This window comes from Labrus mixtus, chromosome 15 (assembly GCF_963584025.1).
Source record: "Labrus mixtus chromosome 15, fLabMix1.1, whole genome shotgun sequence".
Classification (NCBI taxonomy): Eukaryota; Metazoa; Chordata; class Actinopteri; order Labriformes; family Labridae; genus Labrus; species Labrus mixtus.
This window is the reverse complement of record NC_083626.1, coordinates 8,350,531-8,368,296: the sequence shown is the minus strand read 5'-3', so window position 1 is coordinate 8,368,296 and position 17,766 is coordinate 8,350,531. Positions and strand designations below refer to the sequence as shown.

The 17,766-nt window shown below is 43.1% G+C and overlaps 1 protein-coding gene across 2 annotated transcripts in view; it reads right to left on the bottom strand.

Moving 5' to 3' along the window:
• Nucleotides 1-631: 631 nt before the first annotated feature.
• The window catches only part of LOC132990301 (plexin-A1-like), a 261,264-nt gene continuing 244,129 nt past the window's right edge, over nt 632-17,766 (bottom strand). For both annotated transcript variants that reach the window (XM_061058473.1, XM_061058474.1), the window contains exons 25-33: nt 14,271-14,417; nt 13,519-13,678; nt 11,793-11,896; nt 11,599-11,695; nt 8,602-8,792; nt 8,211-8,380; nt 6,751-6,963; nt 3,766-3,916; nt 632-1,960 (exon numbers count right to left, since the gene is read on the bottom strand). In XM_061058473.1, the coding sequence (XP_060914456.1) occupies nt 1,865-1,960; nt 3,766-3,916; nt 6,751-6,963; nt 8,211-8,380; nt 8,602-8,792; nt 11,599-11,695; nt 11,793-11,896; nt 13,519-13,678; nt 14,271-14,417 (1,329 nt within the window). In that variant the 3' untranslated portion in view covers nt 632-1,864. The remainder of the gene's footprint in view (nt 1,961-3,765; nt 3,917-6,750; nt 6,964-8,210; nt 8,381-8,601; nt 8,793-11,598; nt 11,696-11,792; nt 11,897-13,518; nt 13,679-14,270; nt 14,418-17,766) is intronic.

Sequence of the window (17,766 nt, the reverse complement as noted above, 5' to 3'; positions counted from 1 at the left end):
AAGCATCACAAACCGGAAGTAAATCTTTTTAAACTTTCTCTTTTTTTAAACTTTATAAAACCATAAAACAAACAAAAAAAAAGAAGAGAAAAGGCCTTCAACTGGTACAAAAAAAACCCCACTTACATTAATCAAGCTACATTTCATTATCATTTCAGAAACCACATTCACATTTCAAGAAGAATTACGCCTTTTAACCTCGCCTCCTCCTCCACCACAGATTTTTTTGCAGAATAAAACGCCAGGAATTAAAAACAATAATGTTTTAATAGCTTCTGCACACAGACACCGCCCTTCATTTCGGATGGCTCTTTTCAGACATGAGGGGGGAAGTCTTGGAAAGACATGGATGGAGAAGTTGGAGAGCGTGTGTGCAGCCGTCCGACTTTCTATGACTGCGGAGGAGCGCCTCTGAAGCCGTCTCCTACCGCAGCGCGAGACTGGCTTGGATTCAGCTGACCAGGTGGATTTTTTTGTTTTCTCCAAAACGAACACAAAAAGCTCCGGATGTCTGCCGCCTCAGAGGCCGACTTACAGACATTATTTCTCTTTTTACGACCGCTCCAGCCGAAGACGAAACCGAAACAAAACGTCTAAAAAACCTCATGGAATAGAAAGTGTCTGTGATATATTTATATTTTAACAATTTTTTTTTTTTTTTTTTTTTTAAACTCTCACTTTCAGTCACTAAGCATGACAACATTTTCATCATAGCACATTTTCATGTAACGAAAAAGAAGTCTCTTTGCACTAAAACAACATTCAAAGTAAAACATGGCACAGGACGACTTTTTCCTCGGGGTTTTCATAATTTTTCATCTCAGAAATATCAAATCCTCTTCTTCAAATCTTATCTTTGTACATTAAACTGGAAAAGAAACAAACATTTGTTTTCATTTGTTCTTAAACAAAAGTCTGTATTTATATATCTATATATATATATATATATACTCATATATCCTCTTCTCTCTTTTGATTTAGCTTTTGTTGTGCAAATTCAGCAGTAACACGAGTGGCACAGCACCGGGGAGAGGAGGCAGTCTGAGAAAGGGGGAAGGAAACGGAGTATAATGTGATTACAAATCAAATGTAGCGCTGTGAAACTGAAAGTGTCCTTTGTTAGACTGTAGTGGATTTCTTTGTAATAGAGGATCTGTTCAAGAGGAAGAGGTTCCCTGCAGAGTGTTTTTTTGTCCTCCTGGTTGCCCTGCTGTGGCAGCGCCCGAGCCCGCTGAAGAGTCTGAGAGAAACACCACGGATCCATGGCTGTAGCTGTCCCTACAGATAGCACAATATTGTATCCTGGGTTTTAATTGGCTCACAGTTTGATCCATAGCCTTGGCTGTGGAAAGGTACTCGCTTGTTCCCGTCCTGTAGCATTTCAGCTCTGTATCCGAGCTAGAGGAGTTTTAGGTCACCGCTGAGCACGTACAGGTCCTGATTGTGGCCAAAATACTAAACTGCTGCTCCCCTAGGACTCCGGATGTGATGAAGGGCCTTGATGAAAATAAACGCTCCCCTGAGCTGAGGACCATATCGTCTTGATTTGGTTGTTCGGCCCTGGGCTGGAGGCTCAGAGAGAAGAAGAAGAAGTAGAAGAAGAAGAAGAAGAAAAAAAAGCCAACCCTGCCTGTGAGGCCAAACTCTGCCGTCTCTGTCTCTCTCAGTGTGCTGCCACCGCCGCCGCCGCAGGCTGCTTGTGTCCTCGCAGTCTCTTTTTCCCACTGCTGTTTGCTGTCGTTTTTCCGAGGTTGACGACAGACTTCAAACGTCAAAAAAGTCAAAGGTTGTCAGGAAAAAAAGGCGTGTCGGTTCGGGCCAGTTCTCCCCCTAGCCGAGGGCTGACGATTAAGGGGGCCGGTCCTCAGCTAGCCAGCGCCATGGTGTCGATGACCTGCTCCAGCTTGCCGCGTAGCCGCTGTCTGCGCGACTGCTCGTCCTTTTGTAACGCCGAGAGGATCTGTGAAACAAATATGGAGGAAGATTACATCATTATAACATAAAATCAATCACAACAACCCTACAGCGCGAGGAGAAAACCACACAGGACCTCAAACGGCTCATCAGCAGAAACACTGTCCTGACGGTAATCTTCATTTTCATGTCCTTGTTAGTGATTATAACATGGACATGGCTCGCAGGGCAGATGTGAGGTCCAGTGGGAAGTCCATAATGGCATCTTAATGGCCACTGAATGTGTGTGTGTGTAGATGGACCAGAAGAAGAAAGGGATGAGCTGGTACAGTATGAGCAAAACAACTCTATTGTAAATGTGTGTGTTAGTCATTGTGGATGTGCTCAGTGTGTATGTGCATCAGTCTGTGTTTGTGAGTGTGTTAATTACATCCAAGTGCATTTACACCCTGCTGTTTTTGTGTTTGTGTGTGTGTGTGTGTGAGTATGTGTAAGGTCATGGCATGTGTTAGAGGCAATGGGGACCGTGCAGCTGCTTACATCTGGATAATAGGCTGTAATGAAGGGGCGCAGTCGGTTTGAATGGAGCCAGCTGCAAGCTAACTACTGTAATACTGTAGATATGGAGGATGCAGAGGAGGCAGGAGGGAAGGGGAGAGGAAATGGCTGAGGCGACATCGCTATAGTGAGATATGAACCATAGTACTTAATTGCAGCAGAGAATTAAGAGGCTGGAGAGGAAGACGTTCAGTAAAGCAGGATCTCAAAAGCTCACAAACAAACATGCTAAATATTCTTTCTTTGATGCTTTGCCTATAAAAAAAAACACATGAACATACATCTCACTGCAAAAACTCAAATCTCTATGAAGTTAATATTTCTAATTTCTAGTTGAAAATATCTTATTACGGGCGCCGGAGAGCCTGGAGGTTATGTCGCGTGCCACATGTGCAGAGGCTGCGGTCCTCGTCGCAGCGGCCGTGGGTTCAAATCCGATCTCGGCCATTTGCTGCAAGTCGTCCCCTACTCTCTCTGCTCCTAACATTTCCTGTCTCTCTTCAGCTGTCCTATCCAATAATGGCAAAAACAGCCCCAATTTTTTTTAAAGAATTAAATATATATATGTTATGACACTTATTTTAAACCACATTAACCTGACGACTCCAGATAATAATCCTATTTCAAAAGTAAAACACAAAAAACAAGGCCTTAACTGCGTAAGTTAAGTCAGTGTTCTTGAATTAGATGTACTAAATCTAAATGAATAAGAACATCCTATTTCCAGAGACTCTAAATGATATTTTCTATATTCAAACGTGTTCACAGCAAAACATTTCCGTCGCAGTTAACCCTTTTTGAGTCGTGTGTTGCTCTGGTATTTTGAGGCTTCCTGGAGTCTCTTCTTGTTGCCTGGCAACCTCACAGTGATGACTGGCTGTACTGTGGCTTTGTATTTTGGCGTACAGAAAGAAAACTTGCATTGATCTTTTCTTTTAGACTCTCAGCTAGAAAAGCAAATAACAGTGATCCACAAAATGTCAAACTGTTCCCTTTAAAAGAGGTCAGACCGGCAGAGAAACACACAAGCACAACAACGCACTCGTGCTTTGTTCAAAAATACTGCTCATGCAGGTTTTCAGGGGAAGTCGCATGAATTTATGGAACTCCTTTGGCTTTATAAATCTCATGCCCTAATGGTGATAACACCTCGGAGCCTGCTCATGATGTGAGCTGGCTATCAGTGTAATTGAATTAAAATGACCTCATGGTATAACTCAAAACAATGACACAGCAACACTTCAAGTCATTATAAAACTCCACGTCTCTGTGCGTATCCCAGCGGGCGCTCACCTCGTCTTTGTATTTGGTGATGTAGGAGTAGATCTCGTGCAGTGCAGACATGCTGTTGAACTGGCTGAGGTGCAGGCGGGACTGCTCCGCTAGGTAGGCACTCATGTCCTGATCGCTGATGGCGGGCATGCGGGAGATATCCGAGTAATACCTAGGAGAGAAGGACAAGTGGAGTTTTTAAATATTGCACCATTTATAATCCATTCAAACGCTGACTCACTGTCAGGTAGTGTAATCTGAATGCAAACAGTCCCAGCTGTAGACCGCTCCGCACAGTGGGGATGGATGCAGTTCACATTTATATGTTTTTAGCCGATGTTTCTGCACCTTCCTCTCTCAAGGACACTTTGAGAGGACCATTGGACATGTGAGGGGCGCTGAAGAGGAGGTACTGTGTTTCTTTCGATAGCACAAATAGCTAAAACGTCTGCACTGATTGCTTCTTTGGCCTCCGTTTCTGCTTTGTATGTACTGCTTCCTGAGACGCCACCCATCCCTCCATCCGACCGGGGGTGTGGTCAGGTGGTGCATATGTGAACGGGCAGATTTCAGGGGAAGCTTTTCTAGAAGTTTTCTGGATGATTTTTGAAAAAGGCTTTGGTTGATAAAGTGTTAGCTGCAGTGAAAGGTTAAAAACGCTGGGTGGGGGATCTCTCTCTAGCCCCTTTCTAGCTCCAATAATGCTAACCCAGGTAATACTACAGCTTCAGTCACTACAGATAACACAAATAACAACACAGACAACAAAGCTGAGGCCAAAAGCTGCTTCTGTTCCAGTTGAGTTGTTTGTTTTTTTCGTCTTGTAAATGTTCCTGCAGGAGCACGATGGCCGATAATCCCAACAGGAAAGTGTAGTTGAAGATGTGTAAACAGTGACCCTTTCAAGAGCACCCGTCTTATAAAACTTAACAGTTTGGGACTAAAGTTAGATGTGCGAGGGTGTCAGGATTCAGCTCTTTTTAAAAGTTTTTCCCAGTCAAGAAAGTCACTGAGTCAAGTAAGTCAATAAGACATCACGAGGCCAGAACAGTATCCAGTAACTGTGGAAAGCCTTTTATTAAAAAATAAGTTTAAAAAAAATACAACCCCACTCCTGATCCTCATTATTATTTTACAATCCCTAATGATGGCAGAGCTCAGACTTGTGGAGGTCCATCCCCCGTCGCAGCAACAACAACCTTCACATTATCGACTCGGTGTCAAGAGGGCCGAGAAAAGTCCATTCCAACTGCAGCAGGCAGGTTTTTTACACCAAGTAGACAATACAGTGTATTAAGAATACATCCTCATATTGAGCTGCACCCGGACCTGTTTGCAGAATCCATATCTGGACTATCTCAAGGTTTACTGCGGCGGGGCAGAGCTGGTTAGGAGGCATAATAGAAACACGGTTTAACTGCACTCCAATTAACAATCACCTATAAATCCTTATCTCATACTGACTCCTAATGCTCTCTGCAAGCCTTAGGTCTCACTGTAGCACATTACAGAGTGTTGCACTGAATAAAGAAATAGACCTTGTGCCAGAATAGTAGTCTGCTCGTCTGTTTAAGCTCCTCGGTTCTGCAGCAGCAAGAGGAGGAATGAACAATGCACAGCAGACGTAGAAATTTGACTTAATCTTTTTTAAATAAATAATTCAGTTCATGCATAATTTTTCTCACAACCAGCAATCTATCTCTTTGATATCGTGGCATATGACAACTACTCTATTATCAACTCTTACAAAACAAACCGTGCAATGGGAGGAGGAGCTGCAGCACGCTCGGCCACAAACAAAGCCACTAAGAGACTATTTGGCCTTTCCCCAAAAGCAGAGTAACATCCGTCAGTGGTGCATCACTTATGCAGAGTTTAGTCAAACTTGCTGGAGCCAAATGAGACATAAAAGGTGGACCAGGGGACAATTATAGGCGAGCCTTAAGTGGGAACAAACACTCAAGGCCGCCCATAAGTGGGGATAAAGGGAAGGGCTTTGTGGGGCCCAGTCGCATGAGGAGGCCCATGGAGGTTAGCAAAAACCATGGTCCATCTAAATTTAAAGCAACCGTGACCACATGTTTGACACTTAACTACTCACTATTGCATCTTAAAGCAACAAAAACACACATTCTATTTATTGTTGCTTCAGTAAATTGTATCCTGTTTCAAAATGTAAAACCCCTCTCCTTAAAATGATACGAGACTTTTATTTTGTAATGTTACCGACGTTAGCGAGTTATGTCGGAAGGAGTATAGTGATTCCAGAACCTGCACAAAGTTAGGATGCTAGAAAAGAAAGACGCAGAAGAAGAAAAGGAGGGAGCGGAATCGGGCATTTGTATCCACCAAGAACTTGTTAACAAACTTATTTCAGTCGGCTCCAGAGGCTGATGGGAGCCAGGCAGAGAGAGAGCTAATGTTAGCCAGGAGGCTATCGCTAACTGTACTGATGGGATGTGCATACGTTGAGACATTTAAATCACATCCTGGGAGGGCCCGTTCACTTGGTCTGTCGGAGCCATTTCTGCGGGCGGACCACCTTCAAAAAGTACCAACAAAATCCATCTTTACTTGTGTCATTTCCTACAACTTCACAGGACGAAGGGAAATGTAAGTGTTGGATTTTAAGGGTTTAAAATGTTCCAATCAGAGAGGTGTTTTCACTCTGTGTATGATACATGTCATACTAACAGACCCAGAGCGATAATGACTGCGATTAAGAACATGATATCTTTGCTTTAATTTGATCCAACTACAAACTAAAAATCAAATTCAAATGCTTTAAAAGTCGTTATTTTACCAGAGGAAGTTCAACCTGTTAATGTTCTGCTAATCTTACAATTCTTTGATGTGTAAGAGACAAGACAAGTTTGCAGATTAGTCAACTTTTGCAGCTTCCAACAACAAACACTGAACTCATTTGGTTAGCTTTTAAATCTGTAGATTTACCTTCTTCTTTCTAATTTTCTATATTTGAATGTCGGTTTGTCGGCGTTCTCTTACCTCTCTACCCAGTTCTTGTAGTTGGGGATGTCTTTCGCGTAGAGGAGCTTATTTGAAGGCGAGTCTTTCCCCAGTTTGTGTTCTGACGTTGAACAGGAGTCCATGAAGGTCTGAGCCACCACCGACAGGCAGGCATCTGTGATGCTGTTCTTGTGGATGTCAAACACAAACTGAGGGTTCTTGATGACGTTCACCCAGAACCGCAGAGGAAGACTGGAGGGGGAAAATACACAAACATGTAACAACGCATAACTTTTAAAACATGACGGCAGTGTAATGTAGAATCAGTGTGGGATACAACAACATTTAAATATTGAATGTTTTCACTCTTTATACACTCTCTGGTTTATCCTTCATGTGTTTTTATCTCGCTCCGTAGGTGCCTTCACCCTCAGGAAATCTAGCGGCTGACTAACTGATCACAACTTAAAAAAAAAAGAAGTTTCTTCAGAGCTGTGCAAATACGGAAGCAAAATCTGTTAATGAAATAAACACAGATACATAATTTATGGTCAGATATTGCATGCAATGCCAGTCAGGGGATTTTATTAAATCACCCGTTGAGCTATTTGCAAGCTTCCCACTCAGCAACTTTTTACATTTTTTATGTGTTAAGCAAACTTGAATTTATTGATTCACTGATTTAAGTTTGCAGGGCAGTTTAAAGAAGTTATTTTCTTTAAAGGCATTTGCATAAAGGTTATATAACATACAGTATAAGATAGACACACTTAATAATTTGGCCTTTAATGGCACTTTGACAAGTGATCCCATTATGCAGCAGGCGTCCCACTCATCTGATACATGTGGTAAACTATCAAATACAATCACATTTACTCTTTAAAGCATTAAAGTTTGGACCAGGCTCCTCATCGATTTTTTATTAAGATGTTTTTTGTGCCTTTATTGTAGAGACATTTACATTGTGTTATTGTAAGACAGTGGATAGCAAGAGCTGGAAATCAGGGAGAGAGAGAGAGATAGAGTGGGGAAAGCATCTCATCGCTTCGCATTCTGTCTTATATGTATGGGTCGGTAGGGTTTTCTGACAAAAGATCTCATCCTGCCTTCAAACAGTCAATCACATCTCTCACTGTGAACATTTGCAGAGGAAGATTTTAAAATACAAATTCTGTTTCTTCACTTTTGTTTTTTAACTTATCTGGTCTGACGCCTGTACCCATGGCAACAGGTACAGGCAATAAAATGATTCTATAGAAATAATCAAGCGTGTTGCTGATGCTCTTGTTTGTTTTAAAAGGTCTTAAAGAGACAATCGGTGTTATCAGCTAAAATCTCCTCACTGGAGCTTTAACATGATACTAATGTTATTATGGTGTTTTTAAGATGTCTGTGTGGAAGGTCAGTGAGGCTGAGAGGGGACAAAGTGAAGATACCAGTTCCCATTACACTGTAAATCGGTGGTTATTAAGTTTTTGGCAGCTACACAGGCTCCTTACCAGTTGCTCTTCCAGGTGTGTCGTACGTCGTAGTCATTGATGGAGTGTTTGTCGGCCTGCTCGTCCAGGAAGTCGAACATGTACTTGATGGCCAGCGGCAGAGCGCTGCCTCTGTGAGCGGTGCTGAAGATGGTCTCGAACAGGTCGTCCACAAACTTCTGTAACGTACCCTGGATGGAGGAATCAGAGAAAACGGTTCTGAGTTCTGGACGACTTCAACTGCAATCGATTGTATTCAAACCTTTTTCAAATTTAAGTTACAATCAGATTCCAGGTTGGAAAAGAGAAAGGGCATCTCGTAAAATTTTTAAAAGAAATCAGCTAATGATACAACATTATAACATCATACACATCACATGAATTGGGCATATGGGGCATGTGTGCGTCTTACTTTTGTAGCCAGCAGCCTGGTCAGGTAGATCTCTGAGACCATCTTGCTGCCTCGGTCGCCCTCCCTCACGTCCGAGTGGTCGTGGTTCTTCACCAGATGCCACAGTTTGGTTCCACTCTCCAGGTCGGGCGTGATCATTGGTGTCCGGGATCGTAGGCTGTCTGGACTGCTGGCTGTCCTCAGCATACTCTCTGAAATCAGAAACATGAAAAAGGATTATTTGAGAGAACAACGTCGACCTTGAAGAACCGTATAAAAGTGTTGTTTTCCATATTCAAGCCCATTTTTTAAAACAAATATTACAGTCCATCCGTGCTCTCCCATTTACAGATTACACAATAGAGCTAAAAAGAAATGTAGATTATCATAACTGACAGGTACGCCAACTAATAAAACCAAATATGCAAAGTATACCTCCAGTTTTTCCTTCTATTTTACAGGCTGTTAATCCCACTCCCCAGATCATTCCCTTTTATCTTCTGCATCTGTTTCATTATTCACAACACGAGTCCAGAGTTGATCAGAGCGAGGCAAAGAGATTCATATCTATGGCTTTCATTTAGGATGGAGCGGAGATGCACAAGGTATTTGGTAGGGGGGGGGGGGGGGGGGGGGGGGGGGGGGGTTTGAGGACTATTTTCTATGTGGCTGCTGCTCCTTGGGAAGATGTATGGAAGGAGGTGTGGAGATAAAAGCTGAGAGGGCTGCTGATGCATGTTGCAATCCTTTTCTGTTTGGTGAAAGGATAGAGAGGTGGGGTGAGGAGTGCATGTGAGGGGGGTGGGGGGGGTAGATGACAGGAAAAAGGAGGGGTGGGTGGGCTAAATGGACAGAGAGACAAAAAGGTCAGGAGGGAGAGGGGGTGAAATGGAGAGTAATGGGAGAGCAGGGGATGGAAAAGTGAAAGAGGCGGAGTGGGGTGGTGTCTGTGGCTGTCACAGTGGGGTGCTGAGTAGCTTTCATTGTGAACCCATCGTGACCACCGGTGGCCAACATTCACCTGTGGTCACACACACACACACACACACACAACCATGCACAGGAAACCAAAACATGACCACAAAACCACCATGAAGAGAAACATCAAACCATTTAAAGGAATCCACGGTGACACAAACAAAGCTGCGGCTCTGTTTTTTTTTTTAGCAGGGCGGGATGATTCACAAAAGGGAAAGCTTTGATTTCAGAAATGTAATTTTCTCCCAACTGTTCTTCCCTTTACTAATCCAGTGCTCAAACACTGGAGGTGTGTTGCTTTGATTTCACAAGTTTACCCTATTTCTTTCCAAGTCAAGGTGTCTCCGAGTAGATATTTTCACACTGATGAAAACGGAGGGAGTTGGTGGAGTGGATCGAAGCAAATGCAGGAAGCTTATATTAAAAAAAATTGGAGCATCAGGATATCCACCTTGTCAACCGCTTCACCTCCAGCTCCATTCTGCCCCAACTGACTCCAGAACAGCGCACACTGATTAAAAAGCATGACAGACCAAGAGTGTGCTAAATAACAGCTGCTACAAGCGTTCCCCTGGTGTCCTTTTTGAAAAGAAAATGTCACAATATTCAGGCTACCATAAACTAGTTGCTTGCTAGCATGCTAATTAGTAGCATATTGGCTGCTTGTTAGTCATTATCAAGTGCTTATTAGCACCTTGTTCTGCATGTGCATAGTCTAGTCTATAACTAGCTAAGAGTTTGCCCTCAATACCTCCCTGTTACTGCTTCCATATCCATCCATCCATCCATTATATTTTTTACTGATTTTTCCCGTTTGGGGTCGCCGTTTGGAGCCGATCCCAGCTGACATTGGGCAAAAGGCAGAGTTACATCCTGGACTGTTCACCAGTCAATCACAGGGTTGACATATAGAGACGGACACCAGTCTCCAGTTAACCTGGAGACTTAACGAGCATGTCTTTGGACTGCGGGAGGAAGCCGGAGTACCCGGAGAGAACCCACACATGCACGGGGAGAACATGCAGACTCCACACAGAGAGACTCCTGTCAGACGGGGATTCAAACCAGGAACCTCCTCGCTGTGAGGCAACAGCGCTAACCACTGCACCACCATGCAGTGCAGAGCCATACTACGCAAATAAGTTCAGTATCTGGTACAATTTCATTGGTACCTTTTTTGGTTGGGTCCTACTGACCATAACAATGTTTTTTTTTTCAGCTGCAGCAGGACAATATCTTTTTAGGGAGGGGCTTAAGTGCAGATTCCTGCAGTTTGCATTTTTTCTTGGCCATTTTCAGACCACAATATATTTCAATAGATGTCAATGGAATATTCCCTTAAAAGATACATAAAAAAAAAAGAAAAAAAGATTGATGTCTATTTCCGGAGCCTTGTGGCCTTAAGGCCCAATCATAGAATGTTTACTCAAACTGTCAGAAAGTGTTATAGCCATTGTCATGATGCACACCAACATAAAGAAATAAATGTAACATTCTCATCCTAAATTTGTTTGGGTTATTTTACAGAAAATCCAGGTTGCCATGTTGCTGCACAGCCGTTCAGTGAAGATATAACAGCTGCACATGCCTGAGGGTCACTGTCCGCGTTAGAACTTTTTAGTGCAGGGTAATTTATCTTCTAAATAGTTTAATTTTCCCGTGAAGTACACCGTATTGATGCGTCTGTCTATCGCTGACTGCCAGGTGTCCTCTCTCTCTCCCTCTTTCACTCAGTCAGCGGGGGATCAAGGTGTCGACTTTAATGCCTGTCATTTACGGACCACTTGAAAATAGCCATGAAATGGCCTTGGCCTGGGCTGATAGCAATGGATAAAAAGGATTGCCATTCTCTCAGAGGGAGGTGAAAAAAAAACAACAACAATGGAGCCCAATCATGGCCGCGATAAACAAAGAGAAAGGCTGAATGAGAAGGTAGAGAGGGGTGAGGAGGGGGGGGGGGAGACAGGCGGTTGGAGAGATGGGAGTCGGTGACAGGGTGATTTAAATGGGATTAAGTCACGAGGAGAACGGGAGCTGTACCGTATCTGCTGAGGCTCTTGGTGAAGGTGGAGGAGTTGGAGATGTTATAGGCAGAGTTCTGCTTTGGCACCAGGGCGATCACCGAGCCATCTGTTACCTACAAATCAAAAAATACAGACCAGAATAGAATGAGTCTGACTGAGCCGTCACCTTCTGCTGGTCCCTGCTTTGTATGCTCCTCAGCGCTCGCGCACCTGATAGTGAGCCAGGGTGTTGAGTCTCTTCCAGTCATTGTCGATCTTGGTCGTGACGTCTTCATCTTGCAGGATGATTCTCGCCATCCGGCCTTGTCGCCATTCTGCAGAAAGAAGAATGAAAGATTGAGAGAAAAGAACCAAAGTCATTTTGAAATATTCATCTTACAGAGAGGTCATTTTTTTTTGGTTTTCTTGAAAATGATAAAAAACCATCTTTAACTTTGCATGAATTAAGTGGCTTTAGTTTGATGTGTCCAAAATCCACCACTACTCAGATTACTGCAAGATTAACTGTGCACACACAACTGTGCTGGCTTTTTGTACTTGCAGCAGACTTCTTCTTCCACTAAATGAGTATCAGAGATGTCACATTTTAATAGACCTGTTAGAGCTGTGCAAACCATAAATCCAAAATTGACAAGGACTCAAATGCTGCAGACAAGTCAAAAAGGCAAAGTTTAAGTACTGGGTGCTGGACAAAGTACTGAGTCCGCACACCAGAAGCTGCTCCGATTAAACTGAATTTAAAGGAACATCACATGAAACGTTTCGGGGCCCTCGTCCTTCATCAGACATGCAATCAATGGCTGCAGCTCATCCAGAATCCAGCTGCCAGAGAACACATTACACCAGTCCTCAGACCTCTACACTGTCTTCCTCTGAGTCAAAGGATAGATTTTGAAATCTTACTTCTAGTTTATGAAGCATGGAATGGTCTTGGGCCAAAATACACGTCGGACCTGCTCGTCCATTACGAGGCATCAGGACCCTTCAGGATCTCTGAGACAGGTTTACTCAGTATTCCCAGGACCAGAACCAAGCAGGGTGAGGAAGCTATATGTTCCTACACTCCTCTACAGTGAAACCAAAGAGAACCTGAGGCTAAAGCAGAGCTGCTCTATATGAACGGTGCCTTACAAAGAAACTTGCCTTGCCTAAAAAAAACATCTTTCCCAACTCTTCTCTTCTTCCCCTCAGCTCTCGACAGTTTTCTAATCTTTCGTCTTACTTTTTGCTATCAGAGCACAGGACATTATTTTCCAGAATCACTCTGACATCTCCGATCGATTCCCATTGTCCATGCTGTTTTCAGAAAAAAAAAAAGTCTGATAAAAATACTGCATATATCTCGTCCAAAAAAAAAAAAAAAAGCACAAAAGGCTGACTGAAAAAGTCAGCAGCTAAGTGGCTAACATGTCAATAATTTAGCTGCTGAAAATCCTAATATTTCCCTTGGGATTTGAGTGAGACCAAAAAAGAGCTATGAAGAGCGTAAATCACCCTTATAAATCAGGAGTTTTTTTAAGCTGCACATCAAAGCTCTTCTACCGCTTCACAGTGTGACAACATGAAAGGTGAAAATGAGGAGAATATGGGAGCCAAGAATTTCCAAGATGACAATTCCTTCTGGAAAAAACCTCGGAATCAGTTGAGGAAACGGCCGTATGTGTTGTAGTAAATGTCTGTAAATAGAGCAGCCTAGCTTCAGTGGGAGTGGCCTGCGGTGCTGTGCATTCTGGGAGTTGGTGTCTTTCATCCACATGAGCCAAAAATACACTTTCTGCCTTTTCTCGGTCAAGAAGGCACCAACTTCAAAATGTATTTCACATTTCTACTACATATGACCCAATGTCAATACAGATTCATGTTTCAACGGGTGAAGTATCCCTTTAAGTTTAAAATGTGCAGATGTCATATACAGTTATAATAACTTGTGCCTTACCCAGGTCCATATCTGAAGCTTTGGGCCTCTGGGAGTACGGGCTGCCCTTGTACACGGCGTCCAGCAGCTTCTCTTTGACCTGAGTGATGGTGTCACAGTTCAGACACTTGACCGTCACCTCCGGGGCGCTCTCATTCTCAGGGTTTACACAGTGCAGCGTCTGGTCGAAAAAAAAACAGGCCACAACAAAGGAAAAGCAGACAAAAGACATTAAAGGCCTGAGCAAGAGACACAACAAGGAACACTGCCAACCGGTGACACATTGGGATCATTGTTTGGGTGCCTTTGAATGCAACCTGACAGCATTTTCACACCTGGTTTGTTTGCAGCAGCTATTTTAAAAACCTGGATATTTTCCTCGTCAGTTTGAATTTGTTTGTGGCCGTAATAGCTCAGCACTTACACACAAAACAGCAGTGGCATTTCCAGCAGAAAAGCTAAAGGTTTGTCTGGATGTTTCCAACCCAAACCTGAAGTGCTTTGTTTGGAGAGGGAATGTGATTAATGTCGGGCAGCATTTCCACATCCTCCTTCCAAACCCAGTGATGCCGTGTTTACTCTTTAAGAAATCTCCCCTCTACAGCAAACTCCTGACAAATTAGGCAAACAGGAGCTGCCGCTTTAAAGCTACCGATGGGTTAGAGCTCCTTTTTAAAACCGTTCATCATTGTCAAGTGTGACTAAAACTTAACAGCCCATCGAGTGATTCAGACGTAAACAGACGAGCCTTGAGACACGATCAGTTTACTGACCAGGGTTTTGTAGTCAATCTGCTGCCTGATGAGCTTGTCCTCGCTGAGGGAGTAGCGGGCTTCTCCTGTGATGGCGTCTATGGGTCCCTTCTCCATCTGCTGCTTCATGGCACAGTAAAGCATGAACAGAGGCTCGCCGGCACACTCCTGGTGAGAGGGAGGACAGAAGGAGAGGAGCTGACAGCAGTTCAACCAGACAGGGATTTTCCTTTTCTCACATTCAGTCGTTTTAATAACGGCGTGCGGTCTGGAGAGGCAAAACTGTCCAATAAGGACCAAAGATGAGGGAAATCCTCGTGAATCATCTTAAAAGCATCAAGGCTTTTATCTGGTCAGGTCAAAACCTTATGTACATATGCACCTGATAATACTAATTCAACCTGAAGCTTCAGGACACAGTTTATAAATGTGTTTTTGCTAGGGATATCAAATGGTACATTTTTTAAGATCGCCATTAATCGCAGTTAATCGTGATTAATCACATTTTTTTAATTGCATGTCTAAAATAAAAAATGTTAGCGTTCTTTTTATGCTTTTATTTTGACGGACTTTTGTTCTGTCTTCAGCTAAGGGTACTTCCTGTTTGGATACAAAACTGTGTTTATTTTGAAATAAAATTCCGGTAATTTATTTCTCATCTTCTTAACCACTGAAAAAAAAACTTGAAAAGTAAATGAAATAGCTAAAGGGAACGCTAAAAGAGTGAAACCCTTGATGTCACTGACCTACTTTTGACTCGTCAAATGAGGCGTCTGTCGTACTTTGAAAGTACCTGAGCATCACAGGTAGATTTCCTGCATCACCCTTTTTCTAGTTAGTTACTTCCAGCTTTGACATTTTAATTTGACTCTGTTCTTCATGTCATACATTCACTTTAAGTTGCTTCCCTTCACTTCTCAGATGAAATGGTTGAGGACATGTCGGCTGCGCTGGTTGAAATGGTTGTTACGAGGTTTCAGATGAGTGCAGAACAGAAATGCCTCTTGATGCTACAACCAAGAAGGACAAGAAAAGGTTGTGATGTAGCTTGGATGGTTAACCAAATCCAATTCTCTTTGGCATGATTCAATGTATTAGCCAGCTTTTACTTTGGTCAGTAACATCCATTTCCCACCAGTTCTATAAATATTGAGGCTATAGCCGATCAGCGGCAGCCATCTTTGTTATTTATTAAAAAAACTAAACCGTGTTAAACACTGCCTCACATTAGATATACAGCTGAGGTATGACCCACCCCAAATCAGGTCTAAGTTTGAATGTGTATGTGGACCGGATGCATCTGGCAGAGCCAATGCAAGTGTAAGCTCTGGTGAATCACTTTCTTTCTCTTCATGCCTGCAGAAGTGGCTGAAGCAGCGTCGCAGGAAACGTTTTAAGTTCTCCGACATCGTTTGCATCTCATGACCAGACACAGATGTTGTAAAAATGTTTCCCACTCTCCCCTCCGTCAAAGACACTTGCCAATCAATAGCGTCGTTAGTCATCACTCGGCCTCAAGAAAAAAAACACTCCTGACTGAAGCAGCGGCAGTTTAGAGGGGAGAGAGAGGACAAATCACGGCCGATACTCATCCCGACCGACGAGAGCTTAATGATCGACCGTGCAGAGCTCAGGGAGATACTTCAGACTGAGTGTGTGTGTGTGTGTGTGTCTGTGGGAGATGCATGAGGTCCAGATGAGAAGAGGGGAAAGTACTCATTTATCCGTCTCACCTTCACATGCACTTTAAGACTCGCTTTTTCATTCTAACACACACACATTCCTTCTTCCACTTCTTTCCTGACTTCTTTTTTTTCTTGTCTCAAGGAGTACTACCAACCCTCACTCTCCTCTTACAGTCACCATCCTTTTTCTATTTCTCTCATCAGTACTGCAGTACCCATTTTAAACACTAGGTGTCAGAGTTACATATTGCTCCTTTAAGTACTTTTTACTTATTTTCTAATTTCTAATATTAGAGGCAAATGCATCTCGTCTCTCATTTTATTGAACGTATTCAACTATACCAACATCTCCTCCCCGCCTTCTTCACCTCTTTCCTGCTCCTCTGCTTCCCCTATTTCAAAAATAATTTTCTTCTTCTCTTCTTAACTCTTAATTGTCATAACGTCCCTTCCATTTATTCTTCATCTCTTTCCTCTGAAGCTCACCTCTGACCCTTTCCTCGTCTCTCTTCCACCTCTCCGACCAAACGTTCCTTTTTCGCTCTCTCTTTCTCGCCCCTTCTTTACTGTTCCGCTTGACTCTTTAAAAACCTCGTTAGCATCTGGACCAATTAGGTAAGCAGCTGCTAACGAGACAGAGCGAGCATACTTTACACCGCCACGCTTTTTGCCTTCCTCGCTCGGCCGCTGCGTGCTTGTCTATAAAATGTGCCTCTGTGCCATATAGCGGCTTCATTAAGGCGCTCTAATTGTGTGCTGACATTTACATTTCAGGGATATAATGATGACTCCTGCTGCACAGAGAGAGGAACAGGCTTACACACCGCTAACAAACAGTGGAAGGTATAAACCTGCGATGCATTAGTCAGGGACGTTCTGCACTCCTCTCTTTAAGGGGAGCGAGGAAACAGAGGAGGCTGTTTTGATACGGTGTTAGCACATTATACATGCTATGATATCAAATGAGACAACTGCCCACTTCTTCAGCAAAGTTTCCACATAAATAACCGTTTTAAATGCGGTTTGAAATTCAGAGGTATGAAATGAGACTGATAACCGTTTAAAAGTGTCCTCGTCTGTTTTCAAGGAGAGCTTAAGGCCCTGTGTCCACCTCGCGTTCTTTCCAGTCAGAAAAGCTCTGACTGCGTGCTAGGTAGCGCTTGCATGAAGCGTTTTTGCACTGAGATGAAACGCACTGCTCGTCCGTCCTGTTTCTATGACAACCGTCTGTTTACAACGGCCAAGGTATGACCGGCACTGCTCGGTTACTTTTGACTGTTTGTAAAAAATTAAAATAAAAAAGACATTTGTAACTGGCCTTTTCTTTCTCGGGGCCTCTGAAATGTGAAGCTCTTTTGTACAAAATAATAAGTTGAAAATAAACTCCTTATAGATGCTGCTATGTGGCCATAACAATTGCAAAATATTTTATCATGATGTCAACTTAGAGCCTCACAGATTGTTGAGTTTTAAAGATTTAAAGATTAAAGAAATCCTTGAGCCGCGAGAAGACTCTGTGGAATGAGCGCTCGGATGACACCGGTAGTTACACCTGTCCGGGGGTCATCAGAGGTCACACGTGACTCGACCTGCGAGATAAGACATTCAGCGAGAAGAACAGCCATCCAGGGTTCACAGAACCGTGGTTACATACGTAACCTTCGTCTTAAGGGGTTAAAGAGGAGATAAAAAAACTGAGCAGGAAGAGAGAAACATCACAAGACATTTTCTCGTCAGACTTTTAAGTGGACTTGTTTGAGAGAGGAGAAGAGGAGGACACATGATGGTTAGGATGAAGGAAAAGAGGGGGCATGTGAGGACACAGCAAGCGA